Raw genomic sequence first — 21,454 nt, 5'->3', positions numbered from 1 at the left:
TTCGTTCAAAAAAAACATGTATGGCTGCCTCATGGCTCACCATACTGGTGGCTCCGCCACTGCACCCTGGCAAATGTGGAAGCATATGCATGATATTGTCTTCAAAGGCTAAGAACCATCACTCCTACGCCTAATACTCAGTCGTAAGGAAGAAGCTCGTCCGTGGAGCTGCAAATTCTTATTGCGATAGGATAAGGTCGTGGCCGAAGCCTGGTGTCATACATTTTATTCAAATATGTAAACTCCTAGGCATGTGTCTTATAATTTTCTCATATGTAAACTCTGCTAAACCCTCCTGATTTAATCATGATTGCACGAGCCTACGCGAGGCTCTGGCAACATATTTGTCGGCACTCTCTCCCCCCGTTCCCTCAAAATGATGCTCTAGCAAGTGTGTGACCACCAACATTGTATTTCAAAATACCAAATGAGACATTACCAAATAAACATTAAATAGGGAAGATTCTCACGATCTAGATGGGTACATTTTTAATATGAAGCTAAATGAGATGTTTTCATTATCTATTAGCTTTTGTATATGGCTTTGTTTGATTGATGTCGACACATAGGAGGTGAGAGGAGGTGAATGGAGAGAGAGAGAGAGAGAGAGAGAGAGAGAGAGAGAGAGAGAGAGAGACTTGGCCCCCTTATGTGGCCATAAGCTGGAACCATCCCTGCATATATTGCCACACATGTGCCTCTAAGAAATAAGATGTGCTAACAATTTGTTCTTCGTTCCAAATAATAAGTTGTTTGATTTTTTTTGACACAAAGTTTGACCACTCGTCTTATTCAAAAAAATTGTGCAAACATAGTCAAATTTAAATCATTCTTAATGAATTTGTATTGATAAAGCAAGCCACAACAAAAAGAAGTGATATTTTGCATAAATTTTTTAATAAGATGAGTAGTCAAACTTAGAGTCAAAAAAATCAAATGACCAATAATTTGGAACGAAAGGAGTATTTCTTAAAGATATTTGCCTATATGGTATGCTAGATATGCATCTAAAAATCATGACAAGGCACAATTATTGCAGCAGAAGACCGATTTCCTGCTTAGAAAATTAAGGCAATACCCAACTCTAAAATCCTGGCTCCACGGATACCATCCAAACATACACGAAACGATTCCCTCATCCCCCACTAGCTTTGTACTGTTGAGCCTGATGTTGCAAGACCTCCCGCCACTATATATCCATTCTCCCTCGATCGCTTGGTCACCATGCTGCACGTCTAACCACACACAGCCCCGTTGTAATCGCGACGCCACAGTTAATGTCATCACATCCCTCCTACTATTTTTGATAAGTGGCTTATATGTACGGTAAACCTCAAACCTGCCGGATAACCTCGCCGCTACTGATGATCCACGGCATGATGACGATGGAGAGTGAGGACCGTCCGAGGCACGGATCCTTGCTTGATGACGGTATTTTTTTTTTCAAGCACGGGGTACTTGACGACTGATGTAGCAAAACCGTTACTAAGTACTCACACCGTGACGTGTAGCTCCAATTCATGTAGCTAGCTAGCTAGCACCTAGCTCTCTAGCAGTAGCAGCCTCTTGCTTTCGTGCATACCTGTGAATTGTGGCGCTGCCTGCAGGTGCTGTCCCTCTCATCTTTTCTCACGCGATCGCTGTCCGGTCTAACATGTCGCCGATGGAGGTTAGCTAACATGTCATTCAAATCTAGGTACAATATCAAGCTTAGCAGCAGGTCAAGAAACCTTAATTGTTAAAGCCTTGGCTTCAACATTCATTCTTTTCTATTATTATTCGCGTCTACACCCGAACACAGCGACACACACGATCATACAGTTATACTACGAGTCCAAATGCGACAACGTGCGCGATCTAGTAGTGGTTTCCACGGCGAGAGAAAAGCACATCGTCAAGGGTTAGGTGCAGGGAAGGTAAAACGGCAATACATTGTGTCGGTTTAGCAATGTTGTCGGACTCGTTTACAGGAATCAAGATCCGTGCAGAAAAATATGATCCTCATCATCGTCTCTTATTTGCTCTTGGTTTCTTTTATTTTTTGGCAAAACTTTCAAGGCGCGTGTGTACTACTGGGTCCATCTTTTTTGTTTTTTGGCCCTCCTCGCAAACGATTTTCACAAATAGGCCCTTGGCGAAACGAATTGCGTTTCTGGACCTGGGTGGGTGCCAGGGCTCGTGGCGCCGAGGTAACACATCTCGGCACTATAAGCCATGGCGCCGACCCCCTAGGTCCAGAAGCGCAAATCGTTTCACCAGGGCATTTGTCAAAATCTTTCTCGAGAAAGGTTAAAAAGCAAAAAGTGCGGCTGCGCGGTTACTTTTTAAAATGGACGCTGTTAGTTGGTACGCTGCTCATATACAGCACTATTTACATCTTTCAAAAGCATATAGCACTATTTACTTGTTGACACGATGAATGAGATGAAACATCGTCCTTGCTTTTCACACTTATCCACCAAACAGTAGTTTAAAGCGACGTGGCACCGGCGGCTGACCGGCCGTTCATCTGTACACAGCTACGCAGTTGGCTGGTCAAAGTGTTCTCCTGCCAAATTCGGCAGCTAACCAAGCTTACACGAGAATTCGCTTTCCTGAAAACGCTTGCGCTCTGCGGTAAGAACTCTCAGCTCCGAAGTGATCAGCTGTGTTCCCGGATGCCAACACGCATTGATTGGCCGGGGTTACCTGACTGTGTCCATTCACAAATCGGGATGGATGGACAGATAAGTGAGGTTGAACGCCAATCTGTCCTTGGTACCTGACCATGTCTATCTATTCAGGACGACACGATTGAAACTCTGTAGGCCGAAGCGTGTTCTTGTGGGTTAGAACTTAGAACAGGCGCGGCATATTGCGTGTTAGGGCTTCTAATCATCAAGTGATAGGCTCGGGAAGTTCAAATTTTTAATCCAGCGAATCAGCTTACCGGCCTGTTGCTGTTTGATCAACGGCGAGAGGATCCGTGCAGAAGAAAGGGCAACGAGTAGGTAGCCTTCTTCTTTTTCTACTACTACTACTTGCTTTAATTTGAACAGTGAGAGTAGTAGGTAGGAGCTACGTCTTGGAAGGAAGGGACCTTGATACAGGGACATTATCTTGAAAGCAAATATATGAATACGAGTATGTTTTCAAAATGCTTCACTGACAAGAAAAAGTGCATAAACATGAGGTGGTTAGCATCAGTTCTGTTAAGAGTGCATCTATATACTTTTTTTCCCCACAACTTGTCAATTTCTATGGCGGTGTTGATACCAACATCTTAACTATTGGGACTTAAATCAAGCAATGTCACAGCTGGTACGTACCAAATGCCAGCATTTTTGCAATTTGTGTGTGCTTATTAAGATAATATACAACTTCGTCCAAATTTGACAATGGAACATTTCAACGACGACTATACATATAATTAGCGCATATTCTCCTTTCTTTCAATGCTTTCTCTGTCGATGGAATCTGCGCAGAGGACAACTCAAAGAGAGCAGCAGCAGCAGATGCGCAGATAATAATAAAGGAAAACATGAAAAAAGAAAAATGCCCTGAACACGTCCAAATTAGCTGTGGATTTTGACACCTTCGCATGTGCACTTGCTGTGGACCACATTCAAATCCGTCCGTACCCAGGAACTCCCCATTTTCAATGAGTTAGGTTTGTACAAAACGCTTAATACAAACCGATCATTTAGCTATCTGTTACGCGGTTGCAATCCGGCCTTTTAATTTCTCCTATTTCCACCAGTGATGAAACGGAAGGAGCCGGACCTAACTCTAAATTACCCTATTTGCAAGGTAGGAAGCCCCTACTGATGGACCATGCCCCTGTGGAAGGTTGCGCACAGTGGCACGGACACGGGCAGCTCGCTCCATCCAATGGATTTCATCCTAAGCAATGTGCCCAACTTGCTCTCGGCCCCCCTGCCATTCGTGCTGATTTCGACGAATCGGAAAAAAAGGAGAGACATTTAGCCGTCACCGTCGCGCTTCCCTAATCCTTTCTAGCTCTGCCTTTTCCCCTGATCGCCCCCCGTAACCCCAGCGTCTGATGCAATGCAACCAAGCCGCCGTTGTCCAACTGACGCCGCGCCAAGCAACTGCACACGTCGAGCCGCGGCGGGCGCCACCGCGACGCCCGCGCGGCCACCTCAGGCACCCAGCTGGGCAAGCAACTAAGCAAGGGCCCCGCCGAGATCACACGAGGCCCCACGCGCGATCACGCCCCGCCCCCCGTGCGCGCGACGTCGTCGGCACGCCGGCGGCCGGCCGCGCGACGCGAATCGCCACGGCGGCGTACGGGCGGCGCCTCCACACCCCCCTTTTTGTTGGGAATTCGCCCGAGGAACGCACGCAGAGCCGCTTGCTTGCGTGTGTGCTTGGTGGCGCTCGCGCGGAGGCAGGGCTCCCGTCGTGGCGGACTGACAAGTGACGCGGGGGTTTGGTGAGGAGAGTCTGCGGGGTGGGGGCGAGCGCGAGCGCGACACGGCCGCGGCCCTGCGTGTGTGTGCGCGTCACCTGTCGCGCGCTGTCGGCGTCGCGCACGTCAAAGAGGGCACCCGCCACCTCGCGGCCGCGGGGGGGGGGGGGGGGGGGGGGGGGGCGTGTATATATACGCCTGGCCCGGACACTGTCCCGGCTGCAGCTCTGCACAACACAGGCCCCGGACACAAGTGATCGAGGCGCCGTTGTCGCAGCAATAGCATCATCGATCAGCCGGGTCACGCGGAGGAGCAGGAGCTTGAGGCTTGAGGCGGTGCCTGCGCGCGCAGCTCGCAGCAGCAGGGGGCTTCTTGGAGGAACGATGGGCAAGGGCCGGGCACCGTGCTGCGCCAAGGTGGGCCTCAACAAGGGCTCCTGGACGCCGGAGGAGGACATGCGACTCATCGCCTACATTCAGAAGTACGGCCACGCCAACTGGCGCGCCCTGCCCAAGCAAGCAGGTACGCAGAGCGAGCCCAACCAAGCAGCAGTTCTGCAGTTGTCCGCACTGGACATCATCCGTGCATGGGAGTTGTAGTTGATGGTGGTTTTTGAATTGCAACAGGTCTGCTGCGGTGCGGGAAGAGCTGCCGGCTCCGGTGGATCAACTACCTCCGGCCGGACCTCAAGCGCGGTAACTTCACAGCCGAGGAGGAGGAGGCAATCATCAAGCTCCACGGCATGCTCGGCAACAAGTACGGCGCAGCTCGTTGCTTGGAGAATTCGGTTTACCGTTCTCGAATCCATGGCATGGGTGAAGCCGGGACTGATAAGAGCTCGCTCGGATTGTGTGTCCAGGTGGTCCAAGATCGCGGCGTGCCTGCCGGGCCGGACAGACAACGAGATCAAGAACGTCTGGAACACGCACCTGAAGAAGCGGGTGTCGCCGGCCGGGGAGGAGCGCGGCGCCGGCGCCAAGAAGAAGAAGAAGGCCGCTGGCGCCGGGGAGCCGGCGGCCCCGTCACCGTCGCCGTCCTCGTCCACCACGACGGCGACGACCAACTGCTCCAGCGGCGACTCCGGCGAGCACCAGAGCGACGCGAGCAAGGTGCCCGACGAGCTGGGTCTGGAGGAGCTCGAGATGATCCCCATGCTCGACGACCCCGCGTTCGACTTCGACATGCTTGTTGACGCCGTGCCGGAGCCGTACTGCCCGGCCGGGTCCGTGTCCGTGCCCGCGTCGCCCTGCGCCTCGTCCACGTCCCCGCCGGCGCCCGCCCGGCCCGGCGTGGACGAGCTCCTCGACCTGCCGGAGATCGACATCGACCACGAGCTGTGGAGCATCATCGACGGCGACGGCGGCGGCGCCTGCACCGTCGCCGCCGCGGGGACGCCAGCGCCGTGCCAGAGCAATGCAGCAGAGCCGAACGCCGCCAGCACGACCAGCCACGGGGCGGAGTGGTGGTTGGAGGACCTGGAGAAGGAGCTGGGCCTGTGGGCCCCCATTGAGGACTACCAGTACCCGGTGGGCCCAGAGGGTCCGATCGCCCACCCGGACCCACTTCCTGCCATGGTGGACGACCCGGTGTCGTGCTACTTCCAAGCGGGCCCCGCCCCGGCCGTGCTCCAGGACCCCGCATACTCTGCTGTTGCTACAAGTAGTATCCAGACGGGTTTCTGAGATTATTCTTCTATCTCATCGCCCGTTTCTGATTCTTATATTATATAGATAGAGAAGAGAAAATCCCCAGCCTGATCGTACGGCTACGATTGGTACCAGCATAATACACTGCATAATTGTACAAGCGCATGGCTCAAGACGAGCACAAACTCAACACGAATACGTCGATGGAATCATCACCGTCGTATATTGTAAAAAGGAGATCAGTTAGGCTAGTATGCACATACAAAAGAGGAGCCCAAAAAGATTCTATTTTGGGGCAGGCAGGAAGGCAGGCAGTGTTGGGCAGTGCAGTCAGAGATTCAGAAAAGGAGTCAAGATTGCCGGTACTCAGTGAGTTAACCTGAAATGTAACTTACCTGTAATTGCCAGTTGGTATATAAAACAATGACTCTGAAGTACTGATGATGAGTACTGGTAGTATGCTATCTAGTCTTGCTACAAACACTGAATTGTGGGCATGGCGTCAGTGTGATGCAAGTGATGTTATCACCCATCGAGTTCCTGCTACCGTTTGATTATCCGGTCCAATCACTGCACCTTTGGGCTTTAGACTAGGCGCACGCAATGGAGCTCGAGTTGTGCCCGTGTCGTGCCTTTTTGACATTGTGATGTAGCCCTTTTGCGTATTTCTTCGCCTCCTTTTCTCATTCGCTGCTAGCTGCTCGATCGTGTGTTTTCTACTCGATGTGCCCTGGGTCACGTTCACACTAGCTACTCCAGGCCATGCCTATGCCTATGCCTTTGGCCGAGCAAGTTTGCATGATTGAGGTCATCATCACATAAACACATGATAAGGAAGTAGGTTACCTAACAAACAAAGCCAAGAGGAGGTATGTGTAGTACATGTGTAGAGTTTTCAAACACGCGGGAGAAAGATACGTAAAGAGTTTTCTGGAGACTTCGATTTGGACGAAGTACGTACTCCCTCCGTCCCAAAATAAATACAATTTTAGGATTGAGCATGCAAACCAATGTAAAATTACAAAAATACCACTTGTCTTTTATGATGAGTGGATGAGATATTAGTTGTCTTTTGTGAGAATATTTTGAAAATTATCTTATCTTTAGTGGTAGTTGGGTCAAAATTAGCAATTTTTATGAAACAAATTTTGAATTCCAGAGTTACAATTATTTTGGGACGGAGGGAATAGAGATCGCCATTAACCGATGACTCAACGCACACGTGGCCTGGGCCACCCGATCAAGATCACACAGTCCCGAAATTTAGCTAGTGACAAAGTTTTTTTTTATCAAGACAAAGTTTTGGCGCAAGCGGAGAGGACAAAACCGTAAGCAAACAAGTTCCTTCGACGACAAGACAAACAAAGTAGTAGAACGGTAAAGACTAGAAGTCTGTGGTAGGCCAGGATGGGCCTTAAGGGCACCCACGAAACCAAACAGGCCCATATGAGATTCCTAAGCCATCCAGCATCCGGTTGGGAATATTGATTTAGTACCGTACGTTTGCAGAGAGAGGAGAGAGGAGGTCGAGAGGATACAAAATATGGGGAAGAGGTACCTTGAGCCATACTTATCTGGATGGGGTCGATGGCCGAAAGAAGGGTCATGGCCTAAGTTAGCGGTCTCCATTGCACTTGAGAGGAGCACTAACTTACCGTTTCCTTAAATAGGAGAGCAGACGTCATAATTTATGGAAGATGAGGTACATGTTCGCGCGGCCCCTACAAAACTAATCTTAAAATTATGAATTGAACATGCTGATGGAACGCTATGATATAAAAAATGGTTCAATGTATATTTTTTTATTTGTAAATAAATAAATTAATTAAGATTAAGACAAATTATATGCAGGCCTGGTGATAAAAAAGCTATATATGTCTTGATTTCACATATATTTCAAGGTAATGACTTCTTTTCAGCCTGCCGTAATTTTGTTCGCTGAAACGGTCGTCTCGATCGTCGTCCATCATTAATTAGAGGGCACGCCTCCTTCCACACCGCACAAGCGCACATCCCTCCTCCCACTAGTTCACTTTATCTTCCCTTTTCTCTCTCTAGATTTCTGCTACTTCTCCCTCTCATGTGTTCATTTCATCTCCCCCATCTCTCTCTAGGATTCCTCTCTCTCTACCCTCTCGCATTCCACCCATGGGCGCTCCTTCAGATTTCATCAGAATTTTTTCCACGGTGAGTTCCTCTTCATCGCGAGACCCTCGTATCTCTCTCTAGGTTCCTCTCTCATTCACAACCACCCGCGATTTCTAGATCCAGTCGCGAGTTGGAGGAAGGATCTGCGGGATTGAAGCAAGGAGGGAGGAGGGGATGGCGGAGCGCAGAAATTACCAGGCCAAGGTGAGATGAATCCCCATACGTTCAGGGTGCTGCACAATTTTCCCTCGCCGATTCCTGATTTCGTTTCACGTTTCCCTCCTCACTCTCTCTAGGGTTCCTCTCTCTCATCTCGCATCCACCAGCGATTCCTGGATCCCAATCGAGGGTTGGAGAAAGCATCTGCAGGATTGAAGCGGAGGAGAAGGGATGAGGGTGGAAGCGCAGAAATCAGGCCAAGGTGAGATGAATCCCGATGCGTTCAGCCTTTAGCGTGCTGCACATTTCTCTCTCACCAATTTCTGATTTTGTTTCATGTTTTGTGTTTGGCGGAGGTCATGGGCATCAGGGCGTGCGATTTCGAAATCCGGTGAGGGATCCGTTGGTCCCGATGGAGGGGAAATGAAAGCTGCATACTGGATCCGGTGAGTTCACCCACTCCCGTGCATGCCCTCTGTTTGTGCAGTTGCTCGCCCCTCTGAATTTTTTGTGCTCCATTAAGATAGCATTTTATTCTGGTTGCTACCTAGTTGCAGAAATATGTACGTACAGGTCTGAATTATTGGGGGTATTTTAGTGTGTATTACCCTGTAGTAGTACCGATGCCCTGCCTCAATTCTAGTTTTTGGTGTTTTGGTTTGTAGAATTTTGTATGTGCAGGGAAATATTTTTTGTGTGTGTGGGTGGGGTGGGGCTAGAAATCAACAACAGAATGTGTCTTATGAATACATGGTCCTGCAATAGGACCTATGCCAGCTTTAGTTTTTCTATTTTGGATTTGTAGAATCATTTGCATGCAGACAGATACCTACTCCAGTATGTTTATAGGGAATAACCTGATCACTGATGAATCCTCTCTCTATCTATGCGTTCTGTATTCATGTTGGCAATAAAAATGAATTGGAAGTTTAAGAAACAATTAAGCAAGTTCAAAATTACATGTTGGATGCATGTAATCAACAAACTTTTCTACTAGCATTATCAAAAGCATTTTAATAAATTTTTGCATGCATTTAAATACTATTCCGCTAGCATTTTAAATGTCCAGTTCAAGCAAATTTTTTTACATTTTCATGTCTCGTGATAGATTATCCTTTTTTGTTTGGAACCAAGTCTGTTACATCATTACTATCATAGGATAAATAAATTAGGTTCCAATAAATGAAAAAGCATATACCTTTTTCTGAGTGAAAAGTTCCTCGCTCATTTCCCTATACAATTTGGAGCAGTGTGACTTGGTTGACTTGCAAATCATGTCTTCCTCTTTACCTGAGCATTCATCCCCTTAGCTAGTACATCATTACTTCTTCCTCTTTTCCACCATTTAACTTTTGATCTTGGTGGGTTGTTTATGTTTGGCGATGTTGTTGCATAACCAGAGGCAGAAAGATTAGTTGTGTTATTAAGGATTTTATAGTCAAGATGCCACCAATATGATATGCCTGCATGGGCATATAATTAGTTACAGAACTTCATTAGGAAGTTAGAAAGTAGTAATAGCTATGAGAATAGGCAGCATTGCCATAAGGTTTGAACATTGCCATAAGTTATAGTGGGTTGTAGCCTTTGTGTATCTATGTAGAAAATCAGTAAATCTGAAGCTGCAGTTCTTTTTAATAAATTGCGTTTGTATGTGTTCTTATTTGCCTTTGTCTATGTCCTAATTTAATTTTGTATATGCACTATGTGTGTGTTCGAGCTTCTGGTTGTACTGCAACCATCTAGTTGCTCTCCTTTTGCAATTATTGTCTCACTAGTAGTATTTGGGTTCCAGGAATGGAGCTTCAATGCGATTTCTGAATGTAAAATGGTTATTTTCTTCTTTTTTACATCATCATAAGCATTTCAATACTTTACAGAAGACATTTTTGTCAAATAGTAGTAGCATTTTCAGGAGTTTCCTATAGAGAATCTATATATTCTATATAGATGCAACCCACTAAGTGTCATAATTGTATTTCTCTCAATCCTCGTGCTGCCACATCATCAATCCACTAAGTGCCATGTTGCTATGCCATCATCCCACTAAGTGTCATAATTTCTATTTCTCTAAGTCATGTTTTTCAATATGTTGTGGTTCATCAAAAGTATAAATAAAGAAGAAGCCCAACAGCCAAATTTTTTATTTATCAATTAAATATTACTCTATGCAACATACATATGTGTTGTCGGTCAAAACCCACCGGCAAGTAGTGACAGGCAACACGAAGAGCCGGGAGGTCGCCGGGGCGCTGGCAGGCACTGCTCCCTCGTCAACGGCCCGCAATTCCAGCACACGCCGCGGCTTTTGAAGATGCTGGGCGTGCCACCTGACCTATACCCGATCAGGAAGGTGCGAACGTGCTTGCGACGATTTGCCTGCATACACAAACACGTGGAAACGTAAGTCCGAGCCGTGGTCGGCTCCTCGGGACGACTCTTGCATCGGCTTTAAAGAGTCGATCGAGTCCCGGTGTCAGATTGGATCTGTTTGTATCCGGATATTTGATGAATAAAGCAAATAACTGTTAAGCTGCTTCAATTAAATCTAGCTAATCTAATCCACGACGGTAAAAACTTCACTGCTAGATTGGAACATCCTACACGTAATTAGGCCTAATGAACGCAATAAATAACTAAACCTTAACCAGAATAGAGGGCTAAGAACAAGCTAAAGCCGATTCCCGGATCAATTCCCTGTTAAGACTAAGGCAAAGCATCTAATACGTCACCGGATCATCCAACCCGTTTGCAAGGCCTAACCTAGCAGATATTACGCCAACTCTTAAGTATAAGAGCGAACCATAACGGACTAAATCTACTAAATATAAAAGAAGTAGGGTGTTATCTCCGTGCAACTAATTCTATGCAACAAGAATTAGCATAAGACTAAAACGTGTCTTGCACAGAGATAACATGATATTCGTAGATGATAAGCAACAAAAGCACGATAGATCTACTAAAAACCATAATACGAATATCAGGATAACTAGCATTACTCGCCATCAAAAATGCTTCAGTACGAGTAATACCAAGTTAAAAGCAATAACAACGCTGCCCTGATCGCGAAAAGCGATCAGGGCAGCATGGCGCTTACTTGGATGAAACCCTAAGATTAGGGGTGGCGGTGCGCCGAGAGTTGTTGTTTGCGAGACGTGATGACGTTTTTTTTTACAAATACCATAGGGTACATATTTATAGTCCGGAGACTTGGGAAACAATCTAAACTAATGTGTCCATATCGGACTCTATCTCTAACTCAATCTGAACTAAGTCTAAGGATACATGGCCCACATGGCCCAAATGCTCACGCAAGAGCCGATTCGTAAGCCTCCTTCAATTTCCTCATTAAGCCCAACTCACTCGCGGCCCATTAATTAACCTGTTAAATTATGGCGATAACAATATGTTAAATCCCCTCCCTTTATTTTCTTTTATTATTGTCTCATGAACATTATTTTCATTTATTAATTAAATATTAGTCCATCTAATATTAATAAATAAATCCACATTTGTTTCAAAAAGAAAAACAATTAGTCTCCTATGGTATTTCTGTCTTCTAAAATTGATGCATCCCACTAGGAAATGTTAACAAAAAGAAAAACAATTAGTCTCCTATGGTATTTTTGTCTTCCAAGATTGATGCATCCCACTAGAAAATGTTAATTTATATTTCTCTCAATCCCCATTGAGCCACCAACAATGTAAGAAGCACTCCTTCATCCACCTTACTATGTCTCTTCATTTCTCTCATGTTTGTAACTTGATCATCCAAGCTGTCATTTTCTTAAGTCTCTCTATCTAACAATACACTACCACCACCACCCCTTCCACTTCTCATGATCTGTAGAACCCAACGCTCTATATATTTTTCTTAGTCGAAGCCATCGTAGCATTACACACACTCTCGACTCTATTATTCCATTCGGTTCTGGTAGCACCTTGCCTTCCCCAGCTGTTTTGCTACTCTTAAATTTTGTCTTGCATCACTGTGGCATGCAGGAAGAGCACCATGAAGGATTGTTCCAGATCTCTTCTCTTCAATGTTACACATTCATTTATTATGTTCTGATATTGACATTATGTTTGGTTCCTCCTTAATATTTTACTGTTTGATACAACTATATTTGTACAACTATATTTCCAATTATCAACATTTCACACACAACTGCATTCCTCACATTTCATTTAAAAAAAATATTTGCATAAATTTCGCTTAGCCAAAGAGTCGATACAAAGTCGAATCACTTCACAAAATGATGCAGACTTTTTCCATTTTCTCCTAGAATAAAATCAAAGCGATCTTACCATACCAATTACGATTCCTCTTTTTATCAGCTTTATCAACTTGAATTTTTTATATGTACTTCAATTTTAGTATTTAAGCATATCTTATATACAACCATGCCATATATCTCCAATGCTAAAATTGACTACAACTTCATATCTTCATATTTTCAATACACTTAATTTCAACATTTTTGTCCACAAATCCCGCAGCAACGCGCGGGGTATTCAACTAGTTATATCAATTACTAGAAGCATTTCGCTACTTTCCTGTACTGTAGGCAAATACATCAAATACAAGCATTTCAACACTTCTTAGTAGGTAAATACATTAAATAGTAGAAACATTTTCAGAACTAGACAATAATATTGGTAGGTATTGGGCAATAATATTGTTCTTCATAAGCAATAATATGGGTTACAATAGGTATTTTAACATTTGAATTAATTGTTTGCAAGACCCGAATTAGTTATGATTATTACATTTGTAGGTCATATGGTTGTGTCCAGAGAATACGAATATTTGAAATTGTTCATTTTTAGTTTAGATTTGTGTTATAATCTAATATTTTTATGTTCAGACTACCTGCCATTTTTTATTTCTACTAATTCAATGCTTGTTTCATTCAAGATTCTGGAGGAGGTTTGAAGACTTGTTTTCTATCGTTTAGATGAACAGTCCCTTCATGGTTTAGAATGCATTATTTGTTGCCTGCAAGTTTCTTCATTGAATCAGCAATAGCAATGTAACATGTTCTTCAGCTTGGTGTTTGGTGGCCTAAAAGTTCATCCGATGACAATTGGCAGCAGTTTTAGTTGCAGCTCAACCTCGTTTTTGGTTCATGAGCAGCTTTGTAGCACTTGTTGTAGCTTTAATCTTTTTATTCGTCAGTATAACAGTAGAGGCAATTAGGCAATCAAATATGTATGTTGGTATTTTTGAAATTTGTTAAAGCTTAGAATTTAGATGGGTTGTAAATGCATTTGTATATATTCCAATTTGCTTATTGTTTTTCAAAGATGTACTTATCAGAGAGTAAAATTGAGGTCTAAATATTTATTTTGTGTTTTTTGTTGGGTGCGTTATCCAAAAAAAAGAAAGCAGACAAAACATGATACTCCGGTTGCCATAAAAGGATAGGTCGTACGGCCGGCCTAATTTGCGGCCGGCCGTACGTTAGCCGGATCTATATTTCAATGATACGTTGATTTTTAGCAGCATTGATTTTTAGCGGCGTTGATTTCATACTACAAGAGAAATTAGAAATATACCGAATGTGCCGTTGCCTGGACGAGTAACAGCTCAATTCATTCAAGGGCTTCAAACAAAATTTGTTGAACCATTGGTCCAATTACGGCACATTGCACCATCGGCTTGGGCCCGTCATCTTCTTCACTTGGTCCAAAAGCACGGCCCAAGGAAACATGAAGAAGTAGCATTACGGGCCCGACGATAAAGGCTACAAAACCAAACGGCATTTGCTGAAAGAAAAAAGAAGAAGAAGAAGAAAACCCACGACACGTAGGACACTGGGACAGTTCGAGCTCGCGCCATGGACATGGAGGCAGCAGCGTCGGCGCGGGTGCCGGCGCCGCACCGCATCCCCACCCCGGAATCCTCGTCGGACGCTTCCTCCTCCTCGTCCCCCTCCACGTCGCGCGTCGCTGATTTGAGGGCAGGGGCGTGCGAGGCGGGCGGCGAGGGGGCATCCTCCTCGACCTGGACTCCCCATGGGCGGCTCCAGCTGAGGCGGAACAGATACTGAGGGAGGCGGCGGCCACAGATGCTGCGGCGGCACTTCAAGTCAGCGGTGAAAAGGAGCAGAAGGACGAAGATGAGATACGAGACAACCTGCAACGGGAGGAGGATGAGGTAGTACACTCATCTGCTGATTCGATTGCAAAAGTTGCATGATGTGAGGAGAATATTGGAATTCTGCCATGCTCAAAGGTGGGCTTTGGTGTTTTGTCATCCCGAAAATTGGTTTCGGCGGATTGCCATTATGAAACGGTGGCCAACCGGTAGAATGCCTTTTCGAGATTTCTCAATTCATCTGCTGATTTCTCCAACAGTAGACCACATGAACGGACCATTTTACCCTTATGCTCACAAGAAACAGAGACCTTATCCTTATCCATCCGTTCGAATCTCAGGTCAGGCTCGCTCTCGTCCATTCACCTCACTCGTCGCTGGTTCCCAGTTCTTGCGGCTACATCCCAGGTGCGGCTACATCCGCCGGGCCATCGCCAAGGACCCCTCTGCCGCCGTCGAGCTCGACCCCTCCGCACTCCCCGGTGGCGCCGACACGTTCAAGAAGGCCGCGCGCTACTACTACGGCGCCAACTACGAGATCACCGCGCGCAACGCCGCCGCGCTCCGCTGCGCCGCGGCGTTCCTCGACATGCAGCACCGGGCGGACCTGGCGCGCCGCGTCGACGAGTTCCACGTGCAGGCCGCGCTCCGCGTGCTGCCCAGCGCGGTGACCGTGCTGCGCTCCTGCGAGGCGCTCCTCCCGGCCTCCGAGGAGCTCGGCGTCGTGTGGCGTGCCGCGGATGCTGTCGCGCTCCGGATCTGCAACGAGGCGCTGTTCCCGACCAGGACGCCGCCGGGGTGGTGGACGACGGAGCTCGCGGCGCTCTCGACGGCGTCTTTTGAAAAGGTGGTCACGGCGCTGCGGTGCCGCCTTGCGGACCCCAAGGTGCTTGGCAACGCGGCGAGCGCCTACGCGGAGCTCGCACTGGCCGAGGTCCTCGCCGACCCCCGGGACAGGGAGGACCGGCGCGCGCTTGTGGAGTCCGTGGTGGGCGTGCTCCCTTCCGCCGCCGACGCGCCCATCCCGGCGGCGCTCCTCTGCCGCCTCCTCCACTCCGCGGTCACCACCCAGGCCTCCGCCAGGACGTGCCGCGACTTGGAGCTCCGCGTCGCAGCGGTGCTGGAGCAAGCCACCGCGGGGGACCTGCTGGGTGTCGCGCTTTACGGCGCCGGAGAGCGCGTCAGGAACACCGACACCGTGCGGCGCGTCATCGCCGCCTTCGTGGAGTGGCATGCGGCGGCATCGACGGAAAGCGGGCGGAGCCAGCGGTGGGCGTCGCTGTCCGGCGGCCGAGCTGCAGAGGTGGATTTGGGCGCGATGGAGAAGGTGGCCAGGACGGTGGACGAGCTGGTGGCGGAGCTCGCGACGGAGGAGTCGCTAGCGATCTCCAAGTTCGTGAGCGTGGCGGGGGCGGTGCCCAAGGAGGCGAGGGGGTCAAGTAATAGGAGTCGTTTTCTCATCTAAGAGGTCAAGGTTTAAATGGTCCGTTCATGTGGTCTACTGTTGGAGAAATCAGCAGATGAATTGGAAAATCTCAAAAAGGCATTCTACCGGTTGGCGACCGTTTCATAATGGAAATCGGCCGAAACCAATTTGCGGGATGGCAAAACACCGAAGCCCACCTTTGAGGATGGCAGAATTCCAATTTTCTCCGGCTGATGGCATTGGAGGCAATCTATGGGCATGATCTGGCAGTGTTTGAAAACATAGGAGGCCTCCACTATTTCCCGGTTTCTTCAGTTGCCATGTTTTTTTTTTCAATTGTTCTAGTAGCTGGCACTTTGGCTTTGATGGTTTGTCATTATATTCCAGATTTGCATACGTTATGATGTGGCTGATGGCATCGAAGTCCATGCAAAGCTTTCATCAGCTAATGTGTGTGCCAAAGATGAAGGGTGCTCAGATGGTACAGGGCAAAGTGATGGATTAGATGTGTTCTCTTACAAGTGCAACTTCGAGTACCTACCTCCTCTTATATTGACATGCTTACTTCCGCGCTCATATCCTAGCAAAGATCCCCCATACTTCACTGCACTGTTAAGTGGATGGATGCGCCTCAAGTTTCTCAGCTCTGTGAGATGCTAGACACCATATGGGCAGAGCTGAAGGGGCAGGAGGTCATGTATCAATGGGTTGAGTGGCTACGTGATTCTTCAAGGTCACATCTCTGGTTTGATGGTAAAATAACACTAGGCACGGATATCGTAACACATCATAGATATAACCACGCAATCTCAAGAACAAATTCATTGGAGTCTGTTATCCCTTTGATGATGAGTTACAGTAGTAAGAAGCACTATCAAGCTTTTCTTGAGGATCTCCATATGTGCATGATATGCCTTAACCAAAGCAAAGGTATGTTCTTTCCATTTTCCTCTCATTTTTGTTCGAAAAAAAATTACTCTCATTTTTCTTTATTGAGTATAGCATGCTACTTATTCTGTAACGTCCATGTTGCGCCTTTCCCTTTTGGAACTATGAGTTAGTAGTAACCAATAAGCCTGGGTGAAATTTATTGCTTCACATAGTATCTCATGAGAGCTATTGAAAGCATTATCTTGTGAATCTGACTTGCACTCACATAGTTTCATCCACTGAAGTAACTTATTTCTGAAACAATTAGGTTCAAATTTCGTCAGGCTTTCATGCCAACACTTCTTTTGCGTGAAGTGCATGAAGACCTTATGCAGAATGCATGTCAAGGAAGGTAGCGTATTTCAATTGTTATGCCCTGATACCAAGTGCAATGCTTCAATTCCACCATATGTGTTGAAGAGGCTTCTTACCGAAGAAGAATTTGAACGCTGGGATAGGCTTGTTCTTAAGAAAGCATTGGACTCAATGTCAGATGTGGTTTACTGTCCAAGGTGTGGGATTGGATGCTTGGAAGATGAGAGCAACGATGCAGAATGCCCAAAGTGCTCTTTTATCTTCTGCTCTTTATGTAAGGAACCATGCCATCCAGCGAAGCAGTGCGTAACTCCAGAAGAAAAGATCAAACACCAGCAGGTACAAGATTTGCACTAACCTCTCTTTCATCTATTCTTTGCAGTTGATTCTCTATAGTAACATGTACATTATACATCTGGAGGCTCTTTTACTAGACCATTCAATGGTACAGTGTGCACAAGATCTGAGAGCCTGACAAGGTTCTGCTACTGGCTTATGTGTTGACTGTTTCGGAATACTATCATTCAACTGAACATCCCCTGCAAGTTGCCCACAATTTGTTTATCTGCAGGCATCAGGCAAGATGTCTACAAGGAGATGGCACGGGAACTGCTCACCATCAGAAAATTGTTCAGTGATATCCAACTATGTCCAAAATGCCGAATGCCCATCGTCAAAACAGAAGGGTGCAACAAGATGTCGTGCGGCAACTGCGGTCAATTGCTCTGCTTCCGCTGTGGCAGGGCCATCAGCGGCTATGATCATTTCTGGTAGGTCATTGTAAGGCATCCATGATACTACACTGGCATACCTTTTATGCACGCTTGATTTGACAAAGTAGCACAAATCCGACCACTACAGGAATGAATGCGAGCTCTTTGAGTTACGTCAGTATAGCGACGTGACGCCATTCGAGAGACATATGGAAGAAGTACAGATTGGCCGCCGGGTCAAAGTTCAACTTTCCCCAATCGGTAGTACCATCAGATGCCCCAAATGTCGTCAGAGAAATTTCAAGGTACCAACCGAGACCTATACTTCCTGTTAGAGTATATTAGGCAACTCCAGATATGGTAGTTTAGTATTGATGTAATCCCGTGATAACCTTCCTTATCTCTAGGTGAGGTGCCTTACCCTCCAAGCCTTGTACTCCTATATATACCGCCCAAGGGGCTCATTGCAATACAATCGACCACATTATACGCATCCTACCTTTCCTACATGGCATCAGAAGCCTAGGTTACGAGAGATCCTAACCCTAGCCGCGCCGCCACTTCCGCTGCACCCGCGCGCCCCTGGGGAGATCGAGATTGATCTCTGCCGGGGGCAGCGCCCTCCTAGGATGCGTCGCGGATCCCTCTGATCCGCGCCGCCGTCGTCGTCCACAAGCAGCAGGAGGGCTGACCTCTACCGTCGCCGTGGCCGCGTCGCTCGTCGGCATCGCCATGGCCCCGCCTTGGGCCGCCGCCGCCTCTGCATCGTCATCCCCGGCCCCGCTCACGGCTTCCCCGCCCCTTCCGCGCCTCAGGCAAGCCCCCCTCCCAGCGCCAGTGCCGCCGCACGACAGCGCGCGTGCGCGGCTGCCGAGGGGGAGGAGCCCCTCCCAGTGCCGCCGCACGGCCTGCGCACCGCGCGCGTGCGCGGCTGGAGGGCAGGAGCCAAGACCGCGCCGTCGGGTGGACGGGCCGCAGCATCGCCGGTCGACGTCGCTGTCGGGCCGCCGCGTCGTGGGCTCCGCCCCATCTCCCTTCCCTCGCCGGCTACCTCCCCTGCGCCATCGGCCGCCGCCCTTCCTCCCCCAGCGCCGCCTCTGCTTCTCGAGAAGACACGGCTGCAGGGGCGGATCTTGGCCTGACGATCGGAGGAGAGCTGCTCGGGTTTTCCAATCTCCTCTGTTTTCTCTGTCCCGTGTTGACCACGCGGGGAAGAGACAAGGAGGAGAGAGGAATTCGCTACGGCACCTGAGATTGTACCCGGAGGTCACCCTGCTGCTGCTGTGTGTTTTTCTTAGGTTTTTTTCCGATTCGTTATCGGGTTTGCGCCGCCCTGCCGTTCGTCGCCGTTCATCGTCGACACTCCCGAAGGACGAGGTTGTTGTTGCACCCTCGAGGCTGCAGCAACGACGTTCGTGATCAAGCCACCCTACCGGTGTCGTCGCCTTTTCAGGCAGTGGCGCCACTCGCGGCCGGTCTTCGTCAAGTAGGCGCTCGATCCACCTCCGCGCCTCCAGCCGTTCTCGCGCGTACATCGCCGCCGATGTTCCTGAAGGAAGACGTCGTCAGCACCCCTGATCTGAGCGCGACACTTGCTGCAACCTGCACCGTCGCCACCCCTGTCCTGAGCGTGACCTAAGTCGCAAACCGCACCGTCTACCTTCGTCATCCGCCGCACCGTCCTGTTGCTGTCTTCGGCAAGAAGCTGCTGAGTTTGCGTACTTGAGCACCTCGACGACGTTTCGACCCGCGCCCCCTCCGCGGCTTCGACCACGTCCACCTCGACTTCGGCTACTACAGCACTAAAGGGCTATCATCTGCATGAGTCTCCAGTCAAAGCTTTCGCACCGGCGTTCCGACTGCAGGGGGGATACGTCTCCATTGTTCTCCAGTCTGATAGTTCATGTTGCTACCGCTACGACTGCGGGGGGTGTTAGAGTATATTAGACAACGCCAGATATGGTAGTTTGGTATTGATGTAATCCCGTGATAGCCTTCCTTATCTCTAGGTGAGATGCCTTCCCTCCAAACCTTGTACTCCTATATATACCGCCCAAGTGGCTCATTGCAATACAATCGACCACATTATACGCATCCTACCTTTCCTACACTTCCAATCTTCAGCAATGTTACAAACGCTTATTTGCCAATGTGTGTATATGCATGATCTGACCAATGGCCATATGTGTCCAGGACAATGAGGAATACATTTTCTGTTGGGCTTGCCGGATCCACTACTGCTCATTGTGCAGGATGAGGGTCGATGACAAATACATGAAGTCGGGGCACTACCGGTCGTCGGAGTACGTGGGGCTCGGCAACTTCTAGCACCAGGTCCTTCGCCTCAGTTCTCCATAACATAGTGCAACAGGAGCACCGGACTTGGGGAGCTTAGCACTTTCGCAGCATGCATTGCTAGCTTAGAACGACTGCACACTGCATTCCAGAAAACAGAATTGCTACTGTTTAATGTTGACAATTGTCATTATTACTGATTGAGCTGCTGCTGCGTTTAACCAGTACAGTTATTTTTACAATGTTTTTATTACAATTCTATACTCTTCCCTGCCCATGGCTCTAGTTTACACAATCACTGGATGCCTATTAAAGTTTTGTCGTGAAAGGAGAGGCTAGATTTACACATAAGATGTTTTTCTGATTATATTATTACTTGTTTCACCTTCAAATTCGATTTGTTCCCCCCCTTGATTTTCTTGACAACCAACTTAATTGCTGATTCTTATATATGAGCGCTTCATGATTCATATTTCTCTTTGGTCTCTTTTTAATACTAGTTGAATGCCCGTCCGTTGCTACGGGTGGCAAAAAAAAATCTTATAAAAAATCATAAGAATTTTTTGTAATTCAATGCCAACTAAAAGGCATAATAAATAACATTGTTCCAAACAATTTAATCCACTAATTATCAATTTTCGACAAAAACTTTTGATACCCATGTGCCTACTGCAACAAAAACAGAGGAGAGAACAATATTCAGACCCTTGGAACACAGAGCAAGAGCAAGGGCTTTCCTATCATGTATTACATCGTAGTTCCAACCAATGTTAAGGCTCTCCGCACTCGTCACTCTCTAAATTCACTCTCTAAAAGGAATATTTCTGCCTGGTCATCAAGATTCTCCTCTCTATATTCAGTTTCTCCGCGTCCATTCACTATCTAAATTTCTACTCTATACCAACTACCACGAGTGGGCCCCACGTGTCATAATTATTTTTCCTTTTTTTAACCCCCATCCCCACTCTCTCTCTCCCACCGCGGCCCCTCTCTCTCTCCCTCCGCCACCGCGCCCCTCCTCCCCCGACCTCCGCCGCCGTCCACCTCCTCCTCCTCCGACGGCGGGCCTTGCGACGCGGAGGCGAGATCTGGGCGCGGCGGCGGCGGCCTGCGCCCTCCTCCCTCGAGCTCCCTCCGCCGCGAGCTCGGCCGGCCTCGGCCTCGGGATCGTAGGGGCGGCCTTCCTCCCTCCGTCCTCAATCCGTCGCGCGGCGGCCATGGCGAGGCGGCGGCCTGCGCGCCGCGGCGGCCGTGGCGGTGCTCCGAGCTCGGGCCCGTGGCCATGGCGCCCGCGCACGCCCCGCGGGGCT

The 21,454-nt window shown here is 48.2% G+C and overlaps 3 protein-coding genes, 1 non-coding gene and 1 pseudogene across 7 annotated transcripts; all 5 read left to right on the top strand.

Moving 5' to 3' along the window:
• Positions 1 to 4,650: 4,650 nt before the first annotated feature.
• LOC120641632 (myb-related protein Zm1-like) lies at positions 4,651 to 6,505 on the top strand. The gene is made up of 3 exons (XM_039917820.1): positions 4,651 to 4,934; positions 5,039 to 5,168; positions 5,272 to 6,505. The coding sequence occupies exons 1-3, from the start codon at positions 4,796 to 4,798 to the stop codon at positions 6,092 to 6,094; spliced, it is 1,092 nt and encodes a 363-aa protein (XP_039773754.1). The 5' UTR covers positions 4,651 to 4,795; the 3' UTR covers positions 6,095 to 6,505.
• A 1,119-nt stretch (positions 6,506 to 7,624) lies between these two features.
• On the top strand, positions 7,625 to 7,783 carry LOC120643272. Its single transcript, XR_005662952.1, has one exon. It is a non-coding gene; the product is annotated as a U1 spliceosomal RNA (small nuclear RNA).
• Positions 7,784 to 8,077: 294 nt separating this feature from the next.
• On the top strand, positions 8,078 to 13,566 carry LOC120641630. 4 transcript variants are annotated; one of them, XM_039917816.1, is made up of 5 exons: positions 8,078 to 8,245; positions 8,324 to 8,410; positions 8,503 to 8,626; positions 8,718 to 8,811; positions 13,415 to 13,566. In XM_039917816.1, the coding sequence occupies exons 1-5, from the start codon at positions 8,207 to 8,209 to the stop codon at positions 13,563 to 13,565; spliced, it is 495 nt and encodes a 164-aa protein (XP_039773750.1). In that variant the 5' UTR covers positions 8,078 to 8,206; the 3' UTR covers position 13,566. The 4 variants fall into 4 exon arrangements, with proteins under 4 accessions (XP_039773750.1, XP_039773751.1, XP_039773752.1 ...); XM_039917817.1 differs by having other exon boundaries at positions 8,503 to 8,627; positions 8,722 to 8,811; XM_039917818.1 differs by lacking the exon at positions 13,415 to 13,566 and having other exon boundaries at positions 8,718 to 8,945.
• Positions 13,567 to 14,205: 639 nt separating this feature from the next.
• Positions 14,206 to 15,953, top strand: LOC120640307 (root phototropism protein 2-like). Its single transcript, XM_039916151.1, has 2 exons — positions 14,206 to 14,402; positions 14,874 to 15,953. The coding sequence occupies exons 1-2, from the start codon at positions 14,206 to 14,208 to the stop codon at positions 15,928 to 15,930; spliced, it is 1,254 nt and encodes a 417-aa protein (XP_039772085.1). The 3' UTR covers positions 15,931 to 15,953.
• Positions 15,944 to 20,377, top strand: LOC120641629 (annotated as a pseudogene).
• The last annotated feature ends 1,077 nt before the right edge of the window (positions 20,378 to 21,454 follow it).

The sequence above is a fragment of the Panicum virgatum genome, chromosome 7K (genome assembly GCF_016808335.1).
Source record: "Panicum virgatum strain AP13 chromosome 7K, P.virgatum_v5, whole genome shotgun sequence".
In the NCBI taxonomy this organism is placed as follows: domain Eukaryota; kingdom Viridiplantae; phylum Streptophyta; class Magnoliopsida; order Poales; family Poaceae; genus Panicum; species Panicum virgatum.
Note: the sequence above shows the minus strand (reverse complement) of the source record. Positions and strands in the feature narration are given on the sequence as shown.